Here is a 21,324-nt window from a genome sequence, read left to right on the forward strand (position 1 = left end):
AAACTAAGAGTCAACAATGTAATATGGCAGCAAAAGAAAGAAGTAAAACCAAACCAACATTAAAAGGACTAGAGATATTTAATCTGAATTAGAAAAGATTTAGAGGGAATAAAATCTCTGTCTTCAGGTACCTGAAGGACTGTCATGTGGAATACAGATTAAATTTGATCTACTGAGTCCTAAAGGGAGGAACCGGGAACAACTAGTAGGAAATTATATGGACGTAGATTTTTGCTCACTATGAAAAAACACTTCTTGGGGCAGCTAGGTGGAGTAGCAGATAGAGCACCGACCCTGGAGTCAGGAGGACCTGAGTTCAAATCCAGCCTCAGATACTTGACACTACCTGTGTGACCCTGTGCAAGTCACTTAACCTCAATTGCCTCACCCCCCCCCACCAAAAAAAAAAATACTGGAGGAAAAAAACACTTCCTAACAGAATCAGCTGAAACCGAAATGGGTTGTGTCCAGTTCCCTGCCATGTTTCAGGTGGGATTGGACTAGGTGACTTCTGAGGTCTTGACTTTACTTGGAATATTCCATGTCAAATCCAGACCACTATCCTATGTTGCCTTTTTTAATACACTAATGATTTTGCATGAAAAGAAATATCACAGATCCTTTAAAAGATTTTTCTCTCTTTTCTGCCCTCTTTTTCTTTCCTGATCTCTTCCCTCTCATGGGGCTAGAAGTAAGGCAAGTTCATGCCTTTGTGAATATTAATCTCCACCCACTTCACCTTTCTAGTCTCCTCCCACTGAACCACCTGTTATAAGGCTCTCCAGAGAAGTCAGTTCATTGTTCGTGGAGAAACCCCCACAAAGGTAGGAGCATTGAGTCTGCGCCTGGAAAGTGGACTGAAACCTGGCAGAAGGTAGGAACAAACCATCGAATACTCAATGGGTCTCAGTGGAAAGGTGCAGAAGTTAGACTTCTGTGATATAGATCCTGGGGTCACAGGAGTCTATGAACTACACAGGCAGATAGATGCAGAGGGCACAGTCATCTATATCCCCTGCTTAATTTGCAAATGGATACAGGGTGATTAATAGTTCCCTCAATATTCTTGTCCTTCTCTGTTTTTTGTTTGTTTGTTTGTTTGTTTTCCTCTAGTCAAGTGGCAAAGCTTATTGTAATGCCAATAGTAGTGGGCAAAGTTCCCAGCAAACTTCCTCTGTATGTTTTTTGTGAGGTTCTTAGATATACATAAGAAGTACCAACTAGCTCTTTCCTTCTTCCAGAAACATTGAGATGGCGAGAGGAACCTGTATTCATAGAATGTTAGAGGTGAAGAGGATCTTAAATTAAATTAGTACAAATCTCTAATTTTACTGATGTCAGAAAAGCCATAAATTATTTAACTTAGAGATCTGGAAGGGACATTAGTGATTATCCTGTCCTATTCCTTCATTTTACAGATGAGTACATTGAGGCCCAGGAGGTGAAGTATCTTTGCTTAAACTAGCAAAGCTAATTAGAGGAAGAGCCAGGAGTAGAATCCATGTTTCCTGGGTCCATTGTGCCTTCCACCATAATCATCTAGAAAAGCAGTTATCAGGCAACACAGAAACGTGAACTATTGAGAAGGAAGAAGGACATTTGTTGTTTCAATGAGGATAGTCAAGGCTGTGTAGATTATTTGGAAATGCACCTACCTTGCCATGCCTCTTAGCAATCCTTATTAGCTGTGTGCCTCAGTTTCCTCATTTGTAAAATGGGGACAATAACAGCACCTACTTCTCATGGTTGTTGTGAGAATCAAGTGAGATAATAATTGTAATGCACTTAGTACAGTGCCTAGCACATAGTAGGTGCTATAGAAATGTTAGCTATTATTATTACATTAAGTGAAATAATATTTGTAAAGTGCTTAGCCCAGTGCCTGGCACATAGTAGGCACTACATAAATGCTTATTCCCTTCCCCCTTCTATTCCTATGGGTCTCACCACCTCATCTGAGTTGCTGCAACAGCCTTTTAAGTGTTTTCCTGATGCTACTCTCTCCCTTCTCCAGTCACTATACCTACTGCTCCCAAATTAACCTTCCTTATCCATCACCTACATAAAGCCCTTCCCCTCCTCAAGAACCTATGATGCCTCCCTATTGTCTATCAACTTAAGTCCAAACTCCTCACCCTGGTGTTTAAGGTCAACTTGAAATGGAAGCCCCCCTCACCCCTACTTTATCCTGTATTGCTCCCCAGCAAGAATACTCCATTCCAGTAAGGTTTGTTGCCTTCCTACTCCCCTCTTGCACTATTTAGACAATGTTCCATCTCACTCCAGTGCGTTTGCTGATGCCATTACTCTGACTAGAAGATGCCATTACCTGGACTTTTCTACCTATTGAAATTCTTCTCATTCTTCCACTCCCATCTCCAGTCCCACAAGGACTGGAGACCACACAAGGGCTTTGCTCACACTGATCTCTCCCCTCACTCTCAATCCTTGCAGAACTTTAGTCTGTCCCACACAATTAAAAAAAAATAATAATTTTATCTGTGAATGCTATCTTCTCCACTAGATGTTAAGCTTCTCAAGGGCATAGATCTTGAGACCACATGGCAGAAGGAGTAGGAAGGTAGAACAACTGGGTCTACCACTCTTGGCTCTGCTGTTAACTATGTATTCTTAGGCAAGAAACAATTTCCTCCATCTCATTTTCCGAATCTCTAAAATGGGGATAATTATACCTGTCTACTTGCTATCAAGCTGTCTTCTGAGGATAAAGAGGTCATAGTATCATAGGGATCATAGATTTAGAGTTGGAACGGAATTAATAGGTCATTAAACCTAACTCTTCCCTGGGGCCCAGAAAGGTTACAACATGCCTAGAGTCAGGATTCAAATCCTGGCCACTATCCTATGCTACCTTTTGACCATAGATGTGAAACTGGTTTTAAAAATTCAAAGGCTGGATGATTTTCATTTTCCCTCCTGACTCTTAACAGACTATTGAGCATATAAAAGGTACTTCAGTCTTAAAGAATTGGGCACTCAGGAGAGAGGTGGCAACTGCGTGGGGTTAAGGAAAGGTTTTAAAAAAACAGAAAAGATTAAGGAGACCTAGGCATGTTTGTAAGAAGAGGAGAAATAGCCAGTAGAAAAGGAAAGATTGAAGATGCATGAGAGAGAGATGATTGCTACAGGAATGTCCTGGAGGAGGTGGTAGAATCAAGGACACAGGCTGAACAATTAGCCTAAAGAAATAGTAGGGACACCTTTTCTTCTGAGATTAGAGGGAAAGAGGGGAGAATAGTGATAATGTTGAGTTTTGAGGAATGAAGGAGAACTGTGGGAGTTCCCACTGGGGGAGTCTCACTCTTCAGAGTGCCATTATGAGCTTTAAAGCTCATAATTTTAAAGCTCAGCAACCAAATTAATATTGATTATTTTACACCATTGTTCTTGCAACTCTGCTCTCTAGGTGGTTAGGTAAATTTGGCACTGGTTGAATGTCTGAACCCAAAGAATAGGGATTAATGATTATTGCCAAACCAGAGGAAAGTCACTGTCAGAGATCTTCAAGTATCTCCTCTTGGCCCTGGACTGATTAACATTTTATTAATGATTTGGATGAAGACTCAGAAGTTTACCAAATATGCAAGTGACACAAAGCTGAGAGAGACAGTCAACATGGACAATAGAGTCAGGATCAAGAATGGTCTTAGCAAGTTTGGTTGATGAGCTGGTTCTAATTAGATGAAAATGAATAAAGATAAAATCATCAAAACAAATATAGAGTGCAGCAGCCATGACCAGACAAAATAGGTCATGTGAAAAAATATCTGGGAGGCTTAGTGGACTGCAAACTCAATGAAGCAACAACGTAATGTAATAGTCCAAAAAGCCACTGCCATTTTGGGCCACATTAATATATTTGTCATGACCAGAATTAAGCAAGTATTCCTTCCTGAGAACACTGCCCTGATTAGATCCCATTTCAAACACTGTCTTTGGTTAAGGCATTATAATTTAGAAGGAATGCCAACAAGCTTGGACTAATGCAAAAAAGAACCAACATAGTGAGGGAACAGAAGACTATATCATTCCAGGATTGCTTAAAGCAAATGTGAACTTATAGCCTAGATAAGGAAATATAGGAAAGCCTGTGAATTAAAAGAAGGATTAGACATGTTCTACCTGGCCCCAGAGGGCAGAACTAGGAGCAGTGGGTGGAGACTGGTGTTCAGTTCAATTGGAAAGAAAAACATCTTAATAATTAGAGACACCCACAAGTAGAATTAGTTTCCTCAAATAATAGTGGGTTCCTATTCACCAGAGATCTTCAAGTAATTCTCAATGGCCATTACTGAAGGTGATCTTTATCAGCAGAGGTTGATCAATCAGATGATCACCTATCAGAGATACTGTAGAAGGTAATCTTCTTCAGATGTGGATTGGATAAAGCAGCCTCTAAATTCCTTTCCACCCCTGATTTTGATTTCCACTTCTTTTGATTTACATAGATATAAAAGTATAGCTACACACAAAGCCAGCCCTAGGTAGAGGAAGCTGTGATGCTTTAGAATTGTTTAAGTAATCTGATTTAAGGTTAATACTAAAAAGTCAGGTATACCAATAAATAGCTCCACTATCATAACCTGCATAACACCACTCTCCTCTCTCTAACTTGAAACATCTGACATTGGAGTCATTTGTCTTTTTAGACAACAAAGGAAGGGTGTTTTGTCAACAGAAGGCCATAATTAAAATATAGATATGGCCCAAAAGGGAAGAACTTCTGAGCCCTCATTAGCATATTAACATGAACTGGTTGATTCAATCAGTTACTAAGGAAAGCACGGAGAATGTAGAACTGAAGGGATGTGATACAGGACAGGAAGCTGTTAACTGAGCTTCCAAATCACTACTAATTAGATAAATTCTAAGTTTACAAACTCTGAGGTTCTATCTCACATCTCTCAGATTGGCAAAGATGACAAAAAAAAGAAAATGACAGTTGCTGGACAGGCTACAGAAAAACCATTGCATTAATGCATTATTGGTCTAGCTGTTCTGAAAATCTATTTGAAACTATGTCCCAAAAGTCACCAAAGTATACATAGTCTTCGACTCTGACCAGAAAGGCAAAAGATCCATATGTACAAAATTATTTATAGCAACTCTTCTTATAGTAGCAAAGAACGGGAAACTTAGGGAATGCCCATTTATTAGGGAACTGATGAACAAATTATGGCATATGAATGTAACAGAATACTATTTTGCCAGAAGAAACAATGAAATAAATATTTCCAGGGAATCTTGGGAAGACCCAAATGAACTGATACAGAGTGAAATGAATACCAGAATAACTTATATAATAACAACAAGATTACAAGGGGAAAAAATTTGGAAGCCTTGAGAACTTTGACAAATACCCAACTGAGATTCTAGAAGCCCAATGTGAAGCTTGCTACCTACCTCCTGACAGAGAGGTGATGAACTCAAGATGCAGAATAAGACATATGTTTTCAGACTCAGTCAATGTGGGATTTGGTTTACTTGACCATTCATATTTGTTCCAACGGCTTTGTTTAAAGGAATAGCAAAAGAAAAAGAAAAAAAGAGAGTTATTGAGGTATCATGTTTAAAAATAAGATGGAAGGCCAGAAAGAAGTACAAAAAAGCATTGAAAACTCAAGGTTGAATTTATCAAATGCTATTATATATAAGCAAGTATGTATATACCATGTGTATACACATATACATATGTGTATGTATATTTTTTTAAATGTACACATATATCTCCTACTGTTTCATTTGCAATTATCTTTTTTCTGTTCTAATTTGTATAAAGAAATTCCCATTTTATTTGGTGTTTGTTACATTCAGATTTTTAAAAACCCTTTTTATTGAACTTGATGAAGATTCAGCAAACATAGTGGGGTAAGATAGAAGAGGGCAAGTAAGAATGGGCTGCCACAATGGAGACGCTAACAAGAGATGCTTCACAACCATGAAAGATATGAGGGATCTCTATTTATCTACACACAAATGGAAAGATAAATAGGGATAGCCGGTGGATAAACACTCATAAGAAAAAGATCTAGAGGTTTTAGTGGATTGCAGATTCAATATGATTCAACCTTGACACATGAAAGGCAAAAAAAAAAAAAAAAAGCCCAATGCCATCTTAAGCTACATTAAGACAAGCACAGCATCCAAAAGGAGGGAAATCAGAGTGCCATTGCACTCAGGGCTAGTTAGACCACATCTGGACTATTGTGTCTAGTCATGAACACCACATTTAATAAGGACTTTGACAAGGATGGACAACATTCAAAGGATAATGACCAGAATGGTAAAGGGACTGGAAAACATGCCATATGAGAATCAGCCGAAGGTAATAGGGCTATTTGCAGAAACATATGAGCTGTCTTAAAGTATCTGAAGGACTATCATACCCAAGGGAAACTGCTGTATATTTGTTCTGCTTTTCCCTGGAGATAAGAACTAGGAGGAACTAGGGAAGAAGTTGTAAAAAGGAAGACTTTGGGTTAATTTAAAGATGAACTTCCTAAGAATTAGAGCTGTCCCAGAGGTGAAAGGGCTGCCTGGAAAGAAGTGCACTCTTCATCACTGAGAAGCATTCAAGCAGAGGCTGGATAACCATTTGTCTGGGGTGCTATAGAATGAATTCTTCTGTAAGCCCTAAAACCCATTGGTATGGGATTCTTTCCTCATTTGTGGAGATCAATGCCCTGCACCAACATGAGGGGCAGAGCAGAGTTGGTAAGAGCAAGAGAGAAGAGAGATCCTGGTTTTTTGTTTTGTTTTTGGTAAGGCAATTGGGGTTAAGTGACTTGCCCAAAGTCACACAGCTAGTGAATGTTATGTGTCTGAGGCTGGATTGGAACTCAGGTCCTCCTGACTCCAGGGCTGGTACTCTATCCACTGCACCACCTAGCTGCCCCAAGATCCTGGTTTTTAGGACTTCAAGTGGGCTCTTCTGGCTTCCAGTTTTAAGAGAGAAGATGACCATTCCAACCTTTCTCCAGGTCACTAAAGGGAGAGAAAGATTCTGAGAAGAAGACAACATGAGAAGAGCTGGAATTCTCTACCATGTCCTTATTCCCAGCTTGTTATTCTAGAGACTTCGGGGAACTTCCCCCCTGGGGGAAATCTAGGACTCTCTCTCTTGGTTGAACTGAAATATCCTGCTCTCAATGGCAGAGGTCTTTAAATCTATATTGTCTGGCATATATTTTCATGTATATTTTTCTCTGATTTTTGTTTTGCTATCAACTTGGATAAATTTTGCTATTTGTTATGCATGTTCACTGGTAGAACTTGTATTTGGTGGGAAGGGCATCAAGCCTTGGATACAAAGCTTGGGGGGGTGGTTTTCCCCATTAATTAATAGAGATCAAGAATTTAGCTTGAACCTCAAAGTTATTTCCCCCAGACTAATAATATTTAAGGGAGTAGATACAGATAATTCTATCCAGTACCTCCCCCCTCTGAGGACAGCAGAGTGTGCAGCCTCTGGGCCCCTCCTGGTAGGAATTAAAATTTTCCTTAGAGATGTCTATTCATGTATGTGTGAGTCACACATACAGCACTCCTGTCTATACTTATTTCGGTACAGATTGGACCTGAAGTCCCTTCCAACTTTGAGTTTGTATGATAATTGTGAAATTTTTGAAGTCTGTGATTGGTGTCTCTGATCTCACCTTTCTTTTTGTTTTCTTCTCTTTTCATTCATGGAATCTGATCCACCCTCTTCAGGTTCCCAGTCCTTCTTGTTTACTAACTTCTTTGCCTTAATAAAACAGGAAAAATTGTGATATCATTTCCACATTAATGGAAATGCATTCATACTATTGTTTTTGGTTCATTCATTTGTTCATTTAACAGATATCTACCAAATGAATGGTATGTGCAAAGTACAGCGCTAAAGCCTGAAAGTAAAGCATTCAAAAAATGAATGAGACACATGATCTTGTTCTGCCCTAAAAGAATTTATAAGCATCTATGAGGGATGACACAAGTATACACCTATCTTGGACATGATGAGTTTTACTTCTAAGAATGTGACAAGAGAGTTCACATTATTAGGAGAAACCCATCAGTTAACCAAGAAATTAAATAGTCAATAGATTATAGTATTCAACAAATGCATACTAAATATTCAGGGTTCAAAGTGAAGTACTGACTTCAGTTTTAAAAATACATAAATTAACTACCTATATTCTACATGCAAAGCACAGTACTGAGTGCTGGGGATACAAAAAGAAAAACAAAGTAATCCTGCCTTCAAGAAGTTTACAATATAACTCAGAGAATAAGAAATATCCCTAAATAATAGAGTGCTATAACAGAAGAGAAGACAAAATGCTAGCAGAAATAAATGCTCCAAGAAATAGGAGTTGGGAAACCAGTTGGGAGGCAATATAAGATGTCAAAAGAACTTTGGTTATCTTTCAACAGTATGGTCTTCACTTTCACTAGGTAAAAAGATGGCAGCTGTAGATAACTGTCAAGAAGTGGCCAGTGCCCCAGAAGTGGACTGTAAATTTAATCTCGATTTTGCCAACACTATGGGGACAGAACTTAGAGAGGATGCATGCTGCTTCAGTGGTAAGTAGCCATAGGCATTTTTGAACTTGGCCAGTGTGTGGATTTGTTTTGTCTGACCATACTCATTTGTTCTAAGGGTTGTTTTGTTTTTTAGGGTGGGAGAGGGAGAAAGATTTAGGAGTAGCAATAGTGATGAATAAGGGGTAGGGAGGGAAAGAAAGAAGGAAGGAAGGAAGGAAGGAAAGAAGGAAGGAAGGAAGGAAGGAAGGAAGGAAGGAAGGAAGGAAGGAAGGAAGGAAGGAAGGAAGAAATGAAGGAAGGAAGGAAGGAAGGAAGGTCAGTCATAGCAAGACTTCTTAATACACAAAAGAGAACAGAAGACTTATATAAACAGGGTTTTGAAACTAACATGATAAATATTATTTTAAAATTTTATAAATTATAAATTATTAAAAAATTATAAAAAAACATACATACACATATATACACACTTTTTAATGTAAGCGATACATCACAGAGGTTTGTGCTTTCATGTAAAATCCTTTTTCTCTTCTCTGTATATGAAAATGCTTATGTTGATATTTTTCAAGTTCAGAATAACAACAAAAAAATTAAGTTAAGTAGCCCCTTACAACTATTTTAAATCTAAACAAAAGAATTCTTTGGAATCCACCCACAGCTCTTCCTTTCAATGGGTTATTGTAGTTATTCTTTCTGATTGTACTGCCTCTCACAGGGTTGTCATGAGGTAAATGTTTTACAAACTGTAGTATAGTATAAAACAGGAAAGAAATTCCTACATGCCAAATACTAAATGTTTTACAAATATTATCTCATTTGATCCTTACAACAACTCTGGGAGCTATTATTATCCCCTTTTAAGGAGACTGAGGCAAACATAAGTTAATTGACTTGACCAGGGTCACACAGCTAGTAAATGTCTGAGTTCAGATTTGAACTTAGGTCTTCCTGACTCTTTGCCAAGCATTCTAGGCACTGTTCTTTATAAGGTAGTACATTGTATATTGTACTATATTACAAGGTAGTACATTGTAAATTATGCAATATTAAGTGAGCTATTATAATTATTCTCTTCAGTGAATATCATTTTTCCCCACCAACTTCTATTATAATATTGGAGGCATACTCTGCTTGAAAAAGTTTAGGCCCCTAGAGACTAACACACACACACACACACACACACACACACACACACACACACACACAACAGAGGGAGGATCTAGGAATTCCTGGTGACAGCAACATCTAACTACATAGGAAGTCTGTAACCTTAATGGACCCCCTACAATTCTAAAAAGTTTGAGATGTGCTATTACTTAGCAAATGGATGACATACCATGAGCTCTTTGGTTAAGAATTTTCTTAAATAAACAGTTATAAAATTGAAGGATACCTATATTTGGAAGTGGTAGCAAGTAAAAAGGCTTGTCTTGTCTTTGTCTTTGTCTTGTCTTGTTTTGTCCTATCATTGCAGCACAGAAGCCAGTACCACTGAAGACCGTATACAAAGTTTTTCATTCCCCACCTTCCTCTATTCCTTCATTGAGTCATTTAAAGAGTAAAGCCATTATCTCATAGACATTTCCACTCACCTACAAGAAATCCAAAAATTATAATTTACAAAACCTTGATTTTAAATATCATATCTCAGTTTCCCAAGATGGCAGACTTTAGTGTCTCATCTGTTGGGATACATTTGGTTCTCTGGACAAATTTCCCTAAAAGAAATTATACATAACTACAGACATTATAGGAAATGAGGCATGATGGGGAGACAAAACAATGAGGGAACACAAGAAGATGGTGAGGGAAAGTGAAAATATATTTCTTTTAAATCAGTATTTAACTTTTTCCCCTTAAGCTGAAAAAAAAGTATTCCTTGATTTCTCTATTGGCTCTAGACTGGGGAGGGAGAGGCGTTGCTTGTAAGTGCATCCCCATATGCCCTTGTCAACTTGTTCAGCCTTGAGAAAAATTGGCTCTTCATGGAACAGATCTGGTTTGAGAGGCTGGATTCCTTCCATGAAAAGGATGTGGGCCATATGGGTTCAGTGTAACTCCCACTGTATGAAAATGATAGTGTTGCAAGGGGCAAAAAGAGAGGAGATTGTGTCCAAGTGCTCTGTGTTGCTTTGCAAATTCTCCAACTCTCAAAATCCATCCTTTTCACATTGACTCTGTGCTACTAATCAGTGCTTGATCCAGGTGGGAAATCACGGACTTTTTAGAATGTCCAGAAAAACAGTCATTTCCATGGTATTTGTCTTTGGGGCCAGGGCATCAACACAGGAAGGAATATGTAAACAAATATGTAAAATATGACCATCCATACTTTTTTCTGATTTCACCTTCGCTGGTACTGTGCTCAGTAATATACCCCATAGAATAAGAGGTATACATTGCTGTGTTTTGATTCTTTAGTCTGTTGGTCAACAAGAATTTATCAAGTGCCTACTCTTTGTGGTGATGTGGATAAAGCACTGGGCCCAGAGTCAGGAAAACCTGAGTTCAAATCCAGCCTCAGCCACTTACTAGCTATGTGACCTAGGGCAAGTCACTTAACTCTGTTTGCCTCAGTTCCACATCTGTAAAAATGAGCTGGAGAAAGAAATGGCAAGCCACTCAAGTATCTTTGCCAAGAAAACCTCAAATGGGGTCACAAAGAGTTGGACACAACTGAAACAATTGAACAACTCTGTGCCAGACATTGTCCTAAGCCCTGGGATACCAAAAAAGGCAAAATTCAGTCTCTGCTCTTAAGGAGCTCACATTATAATGGGGGAGACTTTATAATTATTATCTCATTTAATCCTCATAACAACCCTGGGAAGTAGATGCTATCCCCATTTTATAAATGAAAAAACAGAAACAAGTAGAGATGACTAGACTAGGATCACATGGCTGGGAAGTATCTGAGGCCAGATTAGAACTCTAGTCTTTCTGACTTCAGTCTCAGCACTCTATCCATGGTGACTCCTAACTGCCCCCGTGGGCCCTAGAAATATACAGGTTAAATAAATAGCAGGTAATCTCAGAGGGAAGGCATTGTGGGAGCCAATAAATCTCCGTAAGAAAGGGAAAGGATTCTCTCTTCGCTGTCCAGATTTTGTGCCTTCTTGAGTTACTGTAGGTTCTTGATTATGGGTGGTTTCTCCAATTTTTAGGTGCCTTTTTCTGAAAGTAGTAATCCTTCAATTCAGCAGTCATTAAGAGCCTACTAAGCACAAGAGACTATGCTAAGGACTGAGAGCATAAAAACAAAAATGGAAAATAGTTTCTGCCTTCAAGATGGTAAAAAGCATCTCTTCTCTCTTTGGTATTGTGGGAGTAGTCACTCGAATTCCTCAAAGAATTCAATTTTTTTCCCATATCTGTGATTCTCTTGTGCAAGGAGTTCAAAGAAATTAGCAATTTTTGATCTATTCTTTTGTAACTAGAAGTTGTCAGCAATCACTATGAAAAAACTAAGCCTAAGGTCTACTACTGGTAGATGTGAAAAACTCCCATTTCTATGTTGTGTATTTAAAACAGGTGAAGCACTATTCAAAAAAGCTGGAGTGCCCATTTGTATCATGTTAAAGAATTAAACAGAAAAAGTTTTCTTCTTCAAAAAAAAGGAAGAAATGGCCATATTTGAGGAGATGTTAGATGGTGAGATTGAAGGTATGGTTTTCATTTTTTAGAAAACAAGAAAATCATAACATTGGAAAGGATCTTAGAGAAAGTTAATCCAAATTGTCACTTTTTTTTTGGTGAGTAATTGGGTTAAGTGACTTGCCCAAGGTCACACAGCTAGTAAGTGTCAAGTGTTTGAGGTTGGATTTGAACTCAAATCCTTCTGACTCCAAGGCCAGAGCTCTATCTACTGTGCTACCTAGCTGCTCCCAAATTATCATTTTACAAATGCAAAAATGACTTTCCTGGAAGAAATTAACATTGTATGTCTTTTTAAAATTTATTTACTATTTTATTTTTCCCAATTATAAGTAAAAACAATTTTTAACATTCATCTTTAAAACGATGAGTTCCAAATTCTCTCCCTTCCTCCTTCCCCACTCCACCTCATTGCAAAGGCAAGCAATTCAGGATAGATTATACATGTGTAGTGATGCAAAACATATCCGTAATAGTCAGGTTGTGAAAGAAAATACAGACAAAAAAGAAACTCAAGAAAAATAAAGTTAAAATAAAAAGTATGCTTCAATCTGTATTCAGATAGTAAGGTTGTAAGTCTTAAAGAAGTTGTTACCCACCAAAGGTCAAATGACCAGTTAGTAGCAGAACTAGCATTAACAACCTAATTGTCCTGACTATCAGCTTAAGGGTCTTTCTGTGTTTCATCACTTTGCCTCCCAAGGTCTTTGTTCTTCAAACTCTATTTTGTCACTTAAGTCCCAAAGCCCTGCTAGACCCAAGCCTTAAGTGGCTTGGAATACAGGAATAAGTTCAACTTAATGCTATTCATACCAAACTCCATTTGGATATCCATTTGTCCTTGTAGGATCTGATTATTGAGCTTACTCCTGGGGGCTTCATTTGAGAATCCAAAGCTCTTACACATCTCTCTTCTTCCCTGTGTAGAGTACATGCAACATAACCCAATCAACAAAGTACTAACTCTATGACTCTCAATTTATTTTACAAAGCAATTTGTAATAATTATACCCTTATAATCAAAGAATCTTCAAAGTGGAAGAGCCCCAAATGTTTATTTAGTTAACCCATCACTACCACCCTCCTACCTAATACAGGAAGCCCTTCTATTGACATTCCTTACTGATGTCGGAACCTCTACTTGAACACATCCAGTGACAAGGAACTCATGGCTTCATAAGGCAGCCCTCCACATTTTCAAATAGCTCTGATTAGAGAATTTTTAGTCAGAAGAGACCACAGCAGTCACTAAGTCCAACCCATATCTGAAAGGAATCGTTATCAGATACCCCAAGGTAGTCACATCCATTCTTTGCTTGAAAACCTCCAAGGAGCCTGCCATCTCCTGGGGCAGCCCATTCCACTTAGAATAGCTTTACCCATGAGGGAGTTCTTTCTGAGATCAAGCCTTAATCCATCTCTTTTACAACTCTGCAAATCCATTGCTCCTGGTTCTGCTCACTGGGGTCAAACACAGAAAGTAATTGCTCTTCCAGGTGACAACCCTTCAAATACTTGAACATAGCAAGCATGCCCTCCCTGAGTCTTCTCCTTCAAATTAAATATTCCCAATTTCTTCAGTCCTCACATGACTCAAGACTCTTAGTTATACTAGTTGCTCTCCTCTGAGTACTCATCATCTTATCAATGTTCCTTTTTTTTTTAAAAGGCAATTGGGTTTAAGTGACTTGCCCAGGGTCACACAGCTGGTATTATCAACATTCTTGTTCTGGGGCTCAGCACTGAACATAATATTCAAAATGTGGTCCAATCAAGGCAAAGTACAGAGAGAATATTGATTCTTTTTATCTAGAATCTTTGCCTCTCTTGATTCAACCTGTGATTACACTTGGGTTTTTGACTGCCACATCATATTGATGAATCATATGGAGGTTTCAACTCACTAAAACTCCATCTTTTTCTGAGAAACTTCTATCTAACCATACATTCCCCTTCTTATACTTGTGAAGCTTTTTTTTTTAGAAAGGCATTTTTATGACTGGCATGCTCATCTTCCTCATATTGAATTAAAATCTATCTCCCTATACCTTCCACCCATTCTTTCTCATTCTCCCCAAGCAGAATGAGGTCAGTCTCTCTTACATATCACAGCCATTCAGATGTTTAAAGACCATTATCATGTCCATCTGCTCCCCTGACCCTGCCTAATCATTTCTTCCTAAGGTTAAAACATGCCTGGTTTGTTCAACCACTCCTCAGATGACCTGGTGTCCAGACTCCTTTCCATGCTGGTCATCAGTTCTCTAGATGCATTCTTGTTTGAAAAAAAACTCTTCTTAAAATGTTTGCCCACCCCTGGTTCAGATGTCAAAGGATCCTGGTATTTAGCAGTCATGGGAACCTGACATTAAGTACCAGCCTGGCTAAATATGGAGAAGTTCAATCACCAGAAAGTTGGTCACTTGGTAAAGGAGTTTTTTCCAGCCACAGCAACTAAGGAAGATCACCTAGTGAGGTAAAGAGGGGTTGGAATCTACATTCATGGAAAGAATACCCAGACCCAATGAAATCATAGAACCCTGAAGTAAAGATTATATATTTCATTGATACTACATGCCTTAATTAATGTAAGTGTTAGTATATTGGTTTACTCTTCTAACATTATTATAATAAAAAAATGTAAATGCTTTGCCAAGAATTAAATACTATATTCTATGTGTAGTCAGACCAACAGAATACAATAGCATTATCACTACTTTAATCTATACCAGTAGTTTCTAAATTTTTTTAAAAATTGCATACCCCTATATGTATATATATATTTACTAATAACATATATGTACTGCTATACTAATTATTATAATCAGATCTGAACTTTAGGAAGATCACTTCAGCAACCGTGTGGAGGATGGATTGGAGTGAGTAAAGACTTGAAGCAGGGAGACTAATTAGGAAGCTACTATAACAATTCACATTAAGAAGTTGTAGTATATGATTGTATATGATTGTATCATATACATATGATAGTATGTGATAGAATATATGTAGTATACTTTTGTGCTCTAAGAAATGATGAGCTAGATGATCTCAGAAAAACCTGGAAAGATTTACATGAACTGATGCAGAGTGAAATGAGTAGAACCAGGAGAACATTGTACAGAGTAATAGCAATATTGGGAGACAGTCAGCTGTGAATGACTTAGCTCTTCTCAGCTGTACAATGATCTGAGACAACTCTGGAGGACTTATGATGAACAATGCTATCCATCTCCAAAGAAACAACTGATGGTGTCTGAACATAGAGCGAAGCAAATTTTTTAAAAATATTCTTTATTTTTCTTGAGGTTTTTTGGGGGGGCATGGGAGTCTATGTTTTCTTTTACAACTTTATTATTTTTTACCTATTATTTCTAGTCTGAAGATCAGCCTCCTTTTTAGAGAAGACATAAAATTCACCATGTCAAGATCTTACCTATGGCTTCCAACCAGGCCCTTCATTCCCTTTGTGTCCCCAACAGTACAGACGCTAATACAGAATTTTCTAGAGAAATTTCTAAACAAAGCCAAAGAGAAGCCCAAAATCATTTCATATGGTTCCTGTCTTCAGCTACAGCCTTAAAATGTCTCAAAAAATAGTCAACTTCCTAAGCTTTCTATATCAGAGTCTATAGATTCTGATTCACAAAGAGTGATAGATACTCTGACTATTCTTATTTACTTCAAATTGCGTTTCAACAAGAAAGACTAAGAAACACAAGAGTCACTTGAGAGTGATGCTTGTGACTTCTGAAGTGAAGCAAAGGCCCAAATTGGATTTTTAAGGTCAGAAAGCACCTTGAACAGACTCTAGAACTTTTTGCATGCATAGTTAATGACATATTAAGAAGTGTGAAGTAGCCATGGCAAGATAAATACATTCTTCTCGTCTACCTCAGTTATAAAGACACAGCGTAAAACCAAGAAGAGAGGTCTGTTAGGAGGACTCAGTAACTATCATTAAATGTTCAAATCTGAAGGGGGGGAAAACCTTTCTACTCAAAATAATTCTAATTCATAAATATTTAATCTCAGGCAATGCACCCTGGACTCAATTTATGCTGCAGTATTATGGTTGCGATAGCCCAACACCCTTAGTAGCCATCTCTGTGAGGGGTGGAAATGAGAGTTATCGTCTAACCTGCAAAAGTGATAAAGAAGTTCAATTTAAGGTAAGATTAAGCCTCTTGAGTTCTTACTTTCATTACTAGGAAAACATTAGAAATAACTCCCCAGTTCCTGAGTCTAAAACCAATGTCCAGAGAATAAAGAGCAAGAGACAAAGAATTATAATAATGGAAGACCACCTACATTTGTCAAAGTCAGTGAATGACGTTTGGCTTTTGCTCATGGGGTGGACCCAGCACCAGTATCAAAACCCAGGTCATCAGGGATTACAACCTAGAAAGTGAGTTGCCATATTAGTCTGAAGAAAGAATGAAAGCATAGTTGTTGTTTTTTCAGGAATGAATCTTGCCTTTAAGTTAATTCTCAGTGAACTCATTTAAATAACAGTCTAAATAAAAGATAATTAGCAAGGTAAAAGTGCCAAAGGAAAAAAAAAATGTCATAAGGTATCTCAAGTCATTTTTCAGCCATGTATGATTCTTTTTGACCCCATTTGGGGGTTTTTTTGGTAAAGACACTGTAGTAGTTTGCCATTTCCTTCTCCAGCTCATTTTACAGATGAGGAAACCGACAAATATGATTAAGTGACTTGACCAGAGTCACACAGCTAGTGAGTACCTAAGGCCAAATTTGAACCGAGGAAAATGAGTCCTCCTGACTCTAGGCCCAGTATTCTCTCCACTGTGCCACCTAAACACCCAAGGTATCTCAAAGTCAACTATAAGGTTTTTTTTTTAATCTCCTCTTCTAGATTAGCAGCATTATCAGGACTGGGCTTAGAGGATGAAGGGATCCTGGGCAAACCCCACTATATGGTTTTCTTTCTACCCCTTTAACAAGAGGGAAGTCCAGTGACATGAACGTCAGGATCAAGCTTGAAGGAGGAAATAACAAAATTAGCTGACATTTATGTTGAGTTTACAAAGCACTTTATGGATATTATTTCATTTGAGCCTTATAAAAGCCCTGTGGAATAGGCAATGTAAAAAAACACAGACAGAAAACACAGACTTTTAGATCTGGAATGGAACTTGGATCTTATCTTGCCCATCTCTCCATTTTACAGATGAGGAAATAATAACCAATCAATCAACAAGCATTTATTAAGCACCTACTTTGTTCCAGGAACTGTGAATAAGTAACAGGAAGATAAATATAAAATTTTTGTATTTGTATCCACAAAACAGTACCCAATCTCAGAGAATATGCATTCCGTAAGAAAAAAAAAACATGTAGTCATATAAGCACATATGAAGTTTATATACAAAGGATGACATAATTTTGAGGAGGAAGCATTAGCAGTTGTGAGGATCAGGAAAGGCATCAAGTAGCAAGAACTTCAAAGGAGGCTAGAGATCCTTTGGTGGAATAGATAGAGTGCTAGATCAGGAAGATCTGACTTCAAATCCAGCCTCAGATATTTATTAAGCTGTGTGATCCTGGACAAATCATTTAACTCCTATTTGCCTCACTTCCTCATCTGTAAAATGGGGACACACTGGAGAAGGCAGTGGCAAACTACTCAATACCTTTGCCAAGAAAACCCCATGGACAAGTTCATGGAGTCATGAAGAGTCAGACACAATGAATGACTGAACAACAACAAAGGATCTTATGGGGTAGATTTGGGGAAAATGAATTCCAAGCACTGGGGAACAACCTGTGCAAAGTCATACTGACAGGAAACAGAATGTTGTGTATGAGGAGTAATGGCACCAGTTTGTTGTACCAGAGATTGCAGGAAAGGGAATAAAGTAGAACAAGCATGGAAAGGTAGGGTAGAGCCAGGTTTTGAAAGACTTTAAATGCCTGAAGAGTTTGTATATAATCCCAAATACAATAGGAAGCAATTGGAGTTCATTGAGTTCATTCAGTTGAGTGACATGATCAGACTTGGAAAATCACTTTTGGCATCTGTGTGAAGGATGGATCGGAATGGAGAAAGACTGAAGGCAGAGACCAAGTAGGAGGCCATTGTAATAGTCCAGTAAAGAGGCTGACTTGGGCTTGAACAAGAGTGGTAGCTCTATGAGTAAACAAAAGAGGAGAGATATTGTAGAACTAGAAACAAGATTCGACAAGTGATTATATATTGAGGTACAAAAGGGTGAGATGTCAAGGAAAACATGTTTCAAACCTGGATGACTTAACGAATCATAGTGTCTTTGATGGAATTAATTAATAGAAAACTAGATAACTTGATTCATTAATTAACAGATGAATGAATACATAAATAGATGAATGAATACATAGATAAATAAGCTAGACAGAATATCTATATTCTATAGAGAGAATTAGAAGAGTTCTTTAAAAATATCCCAGTCCAATCCCCTCATTAGGTAGATAGGAAACTGAGGCCTAGAAAGGGGAAGGAATTTTGTCAATGTTACACCAAAAGTCAATGCAAAGGATTAGAGCTCAGGTCCTTGTGATGACATTCAGGTAGACTGGACAATGAGAAACACATTATCTGAAGCACTGAAGAAGATATTGAGATTCAAATAGGTTGGTCAATGAAATACCAAAACTAACCCTGGGCCCCTCCACCCCTCTGCCTAGGGCTGACAATGGAATAATTATGTGCCTAGATATGAGCACAACTCTGAACCAATCCTGCCCCCTTGCCTATGTGTCCCTGATTACCTTATCTTTCCCAACCCAAGGCAGGTAGTGAGTGTCTCCCTTAAGGAGCCATTTCCCTGAATCAGCTGTCTCCCTTGGAGGTGGGGGCTTTTCTTGGGGGGGGGGGACTTCTCCCTTGGGGGGCTGTCTCTCTTAAGGAGCTGCTATCTCCATTAAGAAACAGCTGTCTCCCTTGAAGAGCTGCCCCACCCCCTTAAGCTGGGGTCTCCCTTAAGCTACATCTCCCTTAAGGGGTGGAGGAGCCTGCTTGGTGTGTTGTGTTACCTGAAATAAATACCTTTACTTGATTTGGAGGCAGCCTGAATAAATTCTTTCAGGACAACCTCACCACACGTACACCATGCACCTCAATATTTTGGGGTACCCCTGAACCTCAACAATATTCTATACAATGTAAATATATGTAATGGGGCTGATGGAGTAATGGGACCATTAAATTGCACAGAGCAGGGAACCAAAATATGTTGAGGTCTAGGAGTGCTAGGAACCCCCAAAACCCAAGAGTATGGGGCAGCGGTCTGCCTCAAAATAATCTGACCCCTCAAGCCTTCTTTCAGTCCAAGTAGAAAGTTGGATGGATTCCTAGTGAGTCTGTGGTATTTGTGATGCCAATACAAGTAGGCCAGATTTTAAGAATCTGGGCAATTTAATGGGGGCAAGACTGGTATTTTTATACAGAAAGACTGTGAGAAAATCTGGATGGGCTAAAGGAGTGGCAAATTACCTGAGGTGGTCCAGAGGTAACAGAAAGAGGCCTGGATGGATTAAGGAATGTCGAGTAGCTGGGGTAGGCTGGATGCCTCAAGAGAATGCCAGGGATTTGGGCTGTTGAAATTTGTGGGAAAGTTCAAGGACCCTTTTTTAGAGGTCCCATTGGTCTATCAGCCCCATCATTTGTACTTCTTCCCATTCAGGCTGTCTATGGCCCAACATTATAACATCTGGGATGTTTTCCTTTCTTTTTTCCTATAGGAGGGTGATTTTCCAGACAAGATTGAAGACGAGGACAAAGATATCTTGTTCCAGCTAAACAAAGTTATAGGCTATAATAAGATAAAATTCAAGTCATTCTTGTACCCAGAACATTACCTAGCATGTGAGGAAAACTCTAACAAGCTGGTTTTAAAGGAGGAGTTTGACAGTGAGGAAGCTTCTACAATGTTCGCTTACTTGATGTGTAAGAAAAAATAGAAAGAAAATGATAAGAACTATGAGAAACGAGTATTTCTCTCTTGTATTTAATAACTAATTATTGAATTAGGACCGAGGTTTTTACCCTTTTCTCCAGAAACCACCTAGTGCGGAAAATTTCTCTTAAAGATTTATCCACACCAACATCTAATCAAATGGTAAAAATTTTAGGCTAATGGATGCATTCCTGCTCACTGTGTTTGCTCAGACAGGTCTGGGAAAATGTTGATTTTCTCTTTTGTCCGACAGGTGATATGGAAATGGATAGGTCCCTTTGACCAAGATTTGGGTGACCCAGTCACATACCCCAAGACCCTCATTGTAATATAGTCCATATCCCATTGTGTTAACCAATCAGAGTTGACTGATACCCCTCAGGAACACCTACTCTTCAAAGGACACATAAACTGTGAGCCCACCACCATGTGGGGTCTTTGGTCTAAAAGAAATAGCAAATGACCATCTTTTTATTAATAAATGTGCTGGTCTTATTAATAAAATGATTGAATTACCCAGAAACTATGTCTCTCAGAATGTTTTAATTGTCACAGAACTTTAGAGCTGTATAGGACCTTAAAAACAATAGCATCTCATTGTGGTTCTTACCAGCTAAATGCCTACTTAAATTGCATTTAATCAAACAGACATTCAATCAAAACTTTTCCAGGGAAGTGGGTAACAATATAGAGAAAGTATATTAAGAGCTATACATAAAAAAAATAAGTTGTATTAAATTATAGTAGCATTAAATATAGTAGCAACTGGAACTGTAGCATTGAATTTATCTTCTGATATATAATAGTGATATTGTGAACCATAAAAATCTAATGAGAGAATTTTAAAATATAAACTTAATACATCCTAGCAGAAGTATTTGAATTCCAAAGGGGCCTGAGAATTAGCTTGAATAAATTACCTTGGGGAGTGCTGGTATATTAAGGATTTAGTTCAATTCAATGAGCATTTACTAAATGCTCACTGTGCTAATGCAGGGGATACAAAGACAAAAACAAAACAGTCCCTGCCCTCAAGAAGCTTCCATTTTTCAGTAATGTGCAATATGAAAGATACCCAACAAGATGGCTAAAAAAGATGCTATTCAACATCAAGCTTAGGAGAATGACAGAGTCTACAACAATAACAACATTTTACCTGTTCCATGGTCTT

General features: G+C 38.2%; 1 protein-coding gene across 2 annotated transcripts; it reads left to right on the top strand.

Moving 5' to 3' along the window:
- The first annotated feature begins 784 nt into the window (after positions 1-784).
- LOC114032097 (interleukin-18-like) lies at positions 785-20,428 on the top strand. Of its 2 annotated transcripts, none has more exons than XM_027847310.1 (4): positions 785-874; positions 12,076-12,207; positions 16,231-16,367; positions 19,939-20,428. In XM_027847310.1, the coding sequence occupies exons 2-4, from the start codon at positions 12,168-12,170 to the stop codon at positions 20,155-20,157; spliced, it is 396 nt and encodes a 131-aa protein (XP_027703111.1). In that variant the 5' UTR covers positions 785-874; positions 12,076-12,167; the 3' UTR covers positions 20,158-20,428. The 2 variants fall into 2 exon arrangements, with proteins under 2 accessions (XP_027703111.1, XP_027703110.1); XM_027847309.1 differs by lacking the exon at positions 12,076-12,207 and adding an exon at positions 8,455-8,583 and having other exon boundaries at positions 788-874.
- The last annotated feature ends 896 nt before the right edge of the window (positions 20,429-21,324 follow it).

This window comes from Vombatus ursinus, unplaced genomic scaffold (assembly GCF_900497805.2).
Source record: "Vombatus ursinus unplaced genomic scaffold, bare-nosed wombat genome assembly UNPS02015398.1, whole genome shotgun sequence".
In the NCBI taxonomy this organism is placed as follows: domain Eukaryota; kingdom Metazoa; phylum Chordata; class Mammalia; order Diprotodontia; family Vombatidae; genus Vombatus; species Vombatus ursinus.

Bases quoted from the DNA above. Each gene is read 5' to 3' on its own strand.
- LOC114032097 (XM_027847309.1), top strand. From the start codon at position 8,463: ATGGCAGCTGTAGATAACTGTCAAGAAGTGGCCAGTGCCCCAGAAGTG. The intron at 8,584-16,230 runs GTAAGTAGCCAT...ATTTAATCTCAG, and splicing joins GGATGCATGCTGCTTCAGTG to GCAATGCACCCTGGACTCAA. The intron at 16,368-19,938 runs GTAAGATTAAGC...TTTTTCCTATAG, and splicing joins ATAAAGAAGTTCAATTTAAG to GAGGGTGATTTTCCAGACAA.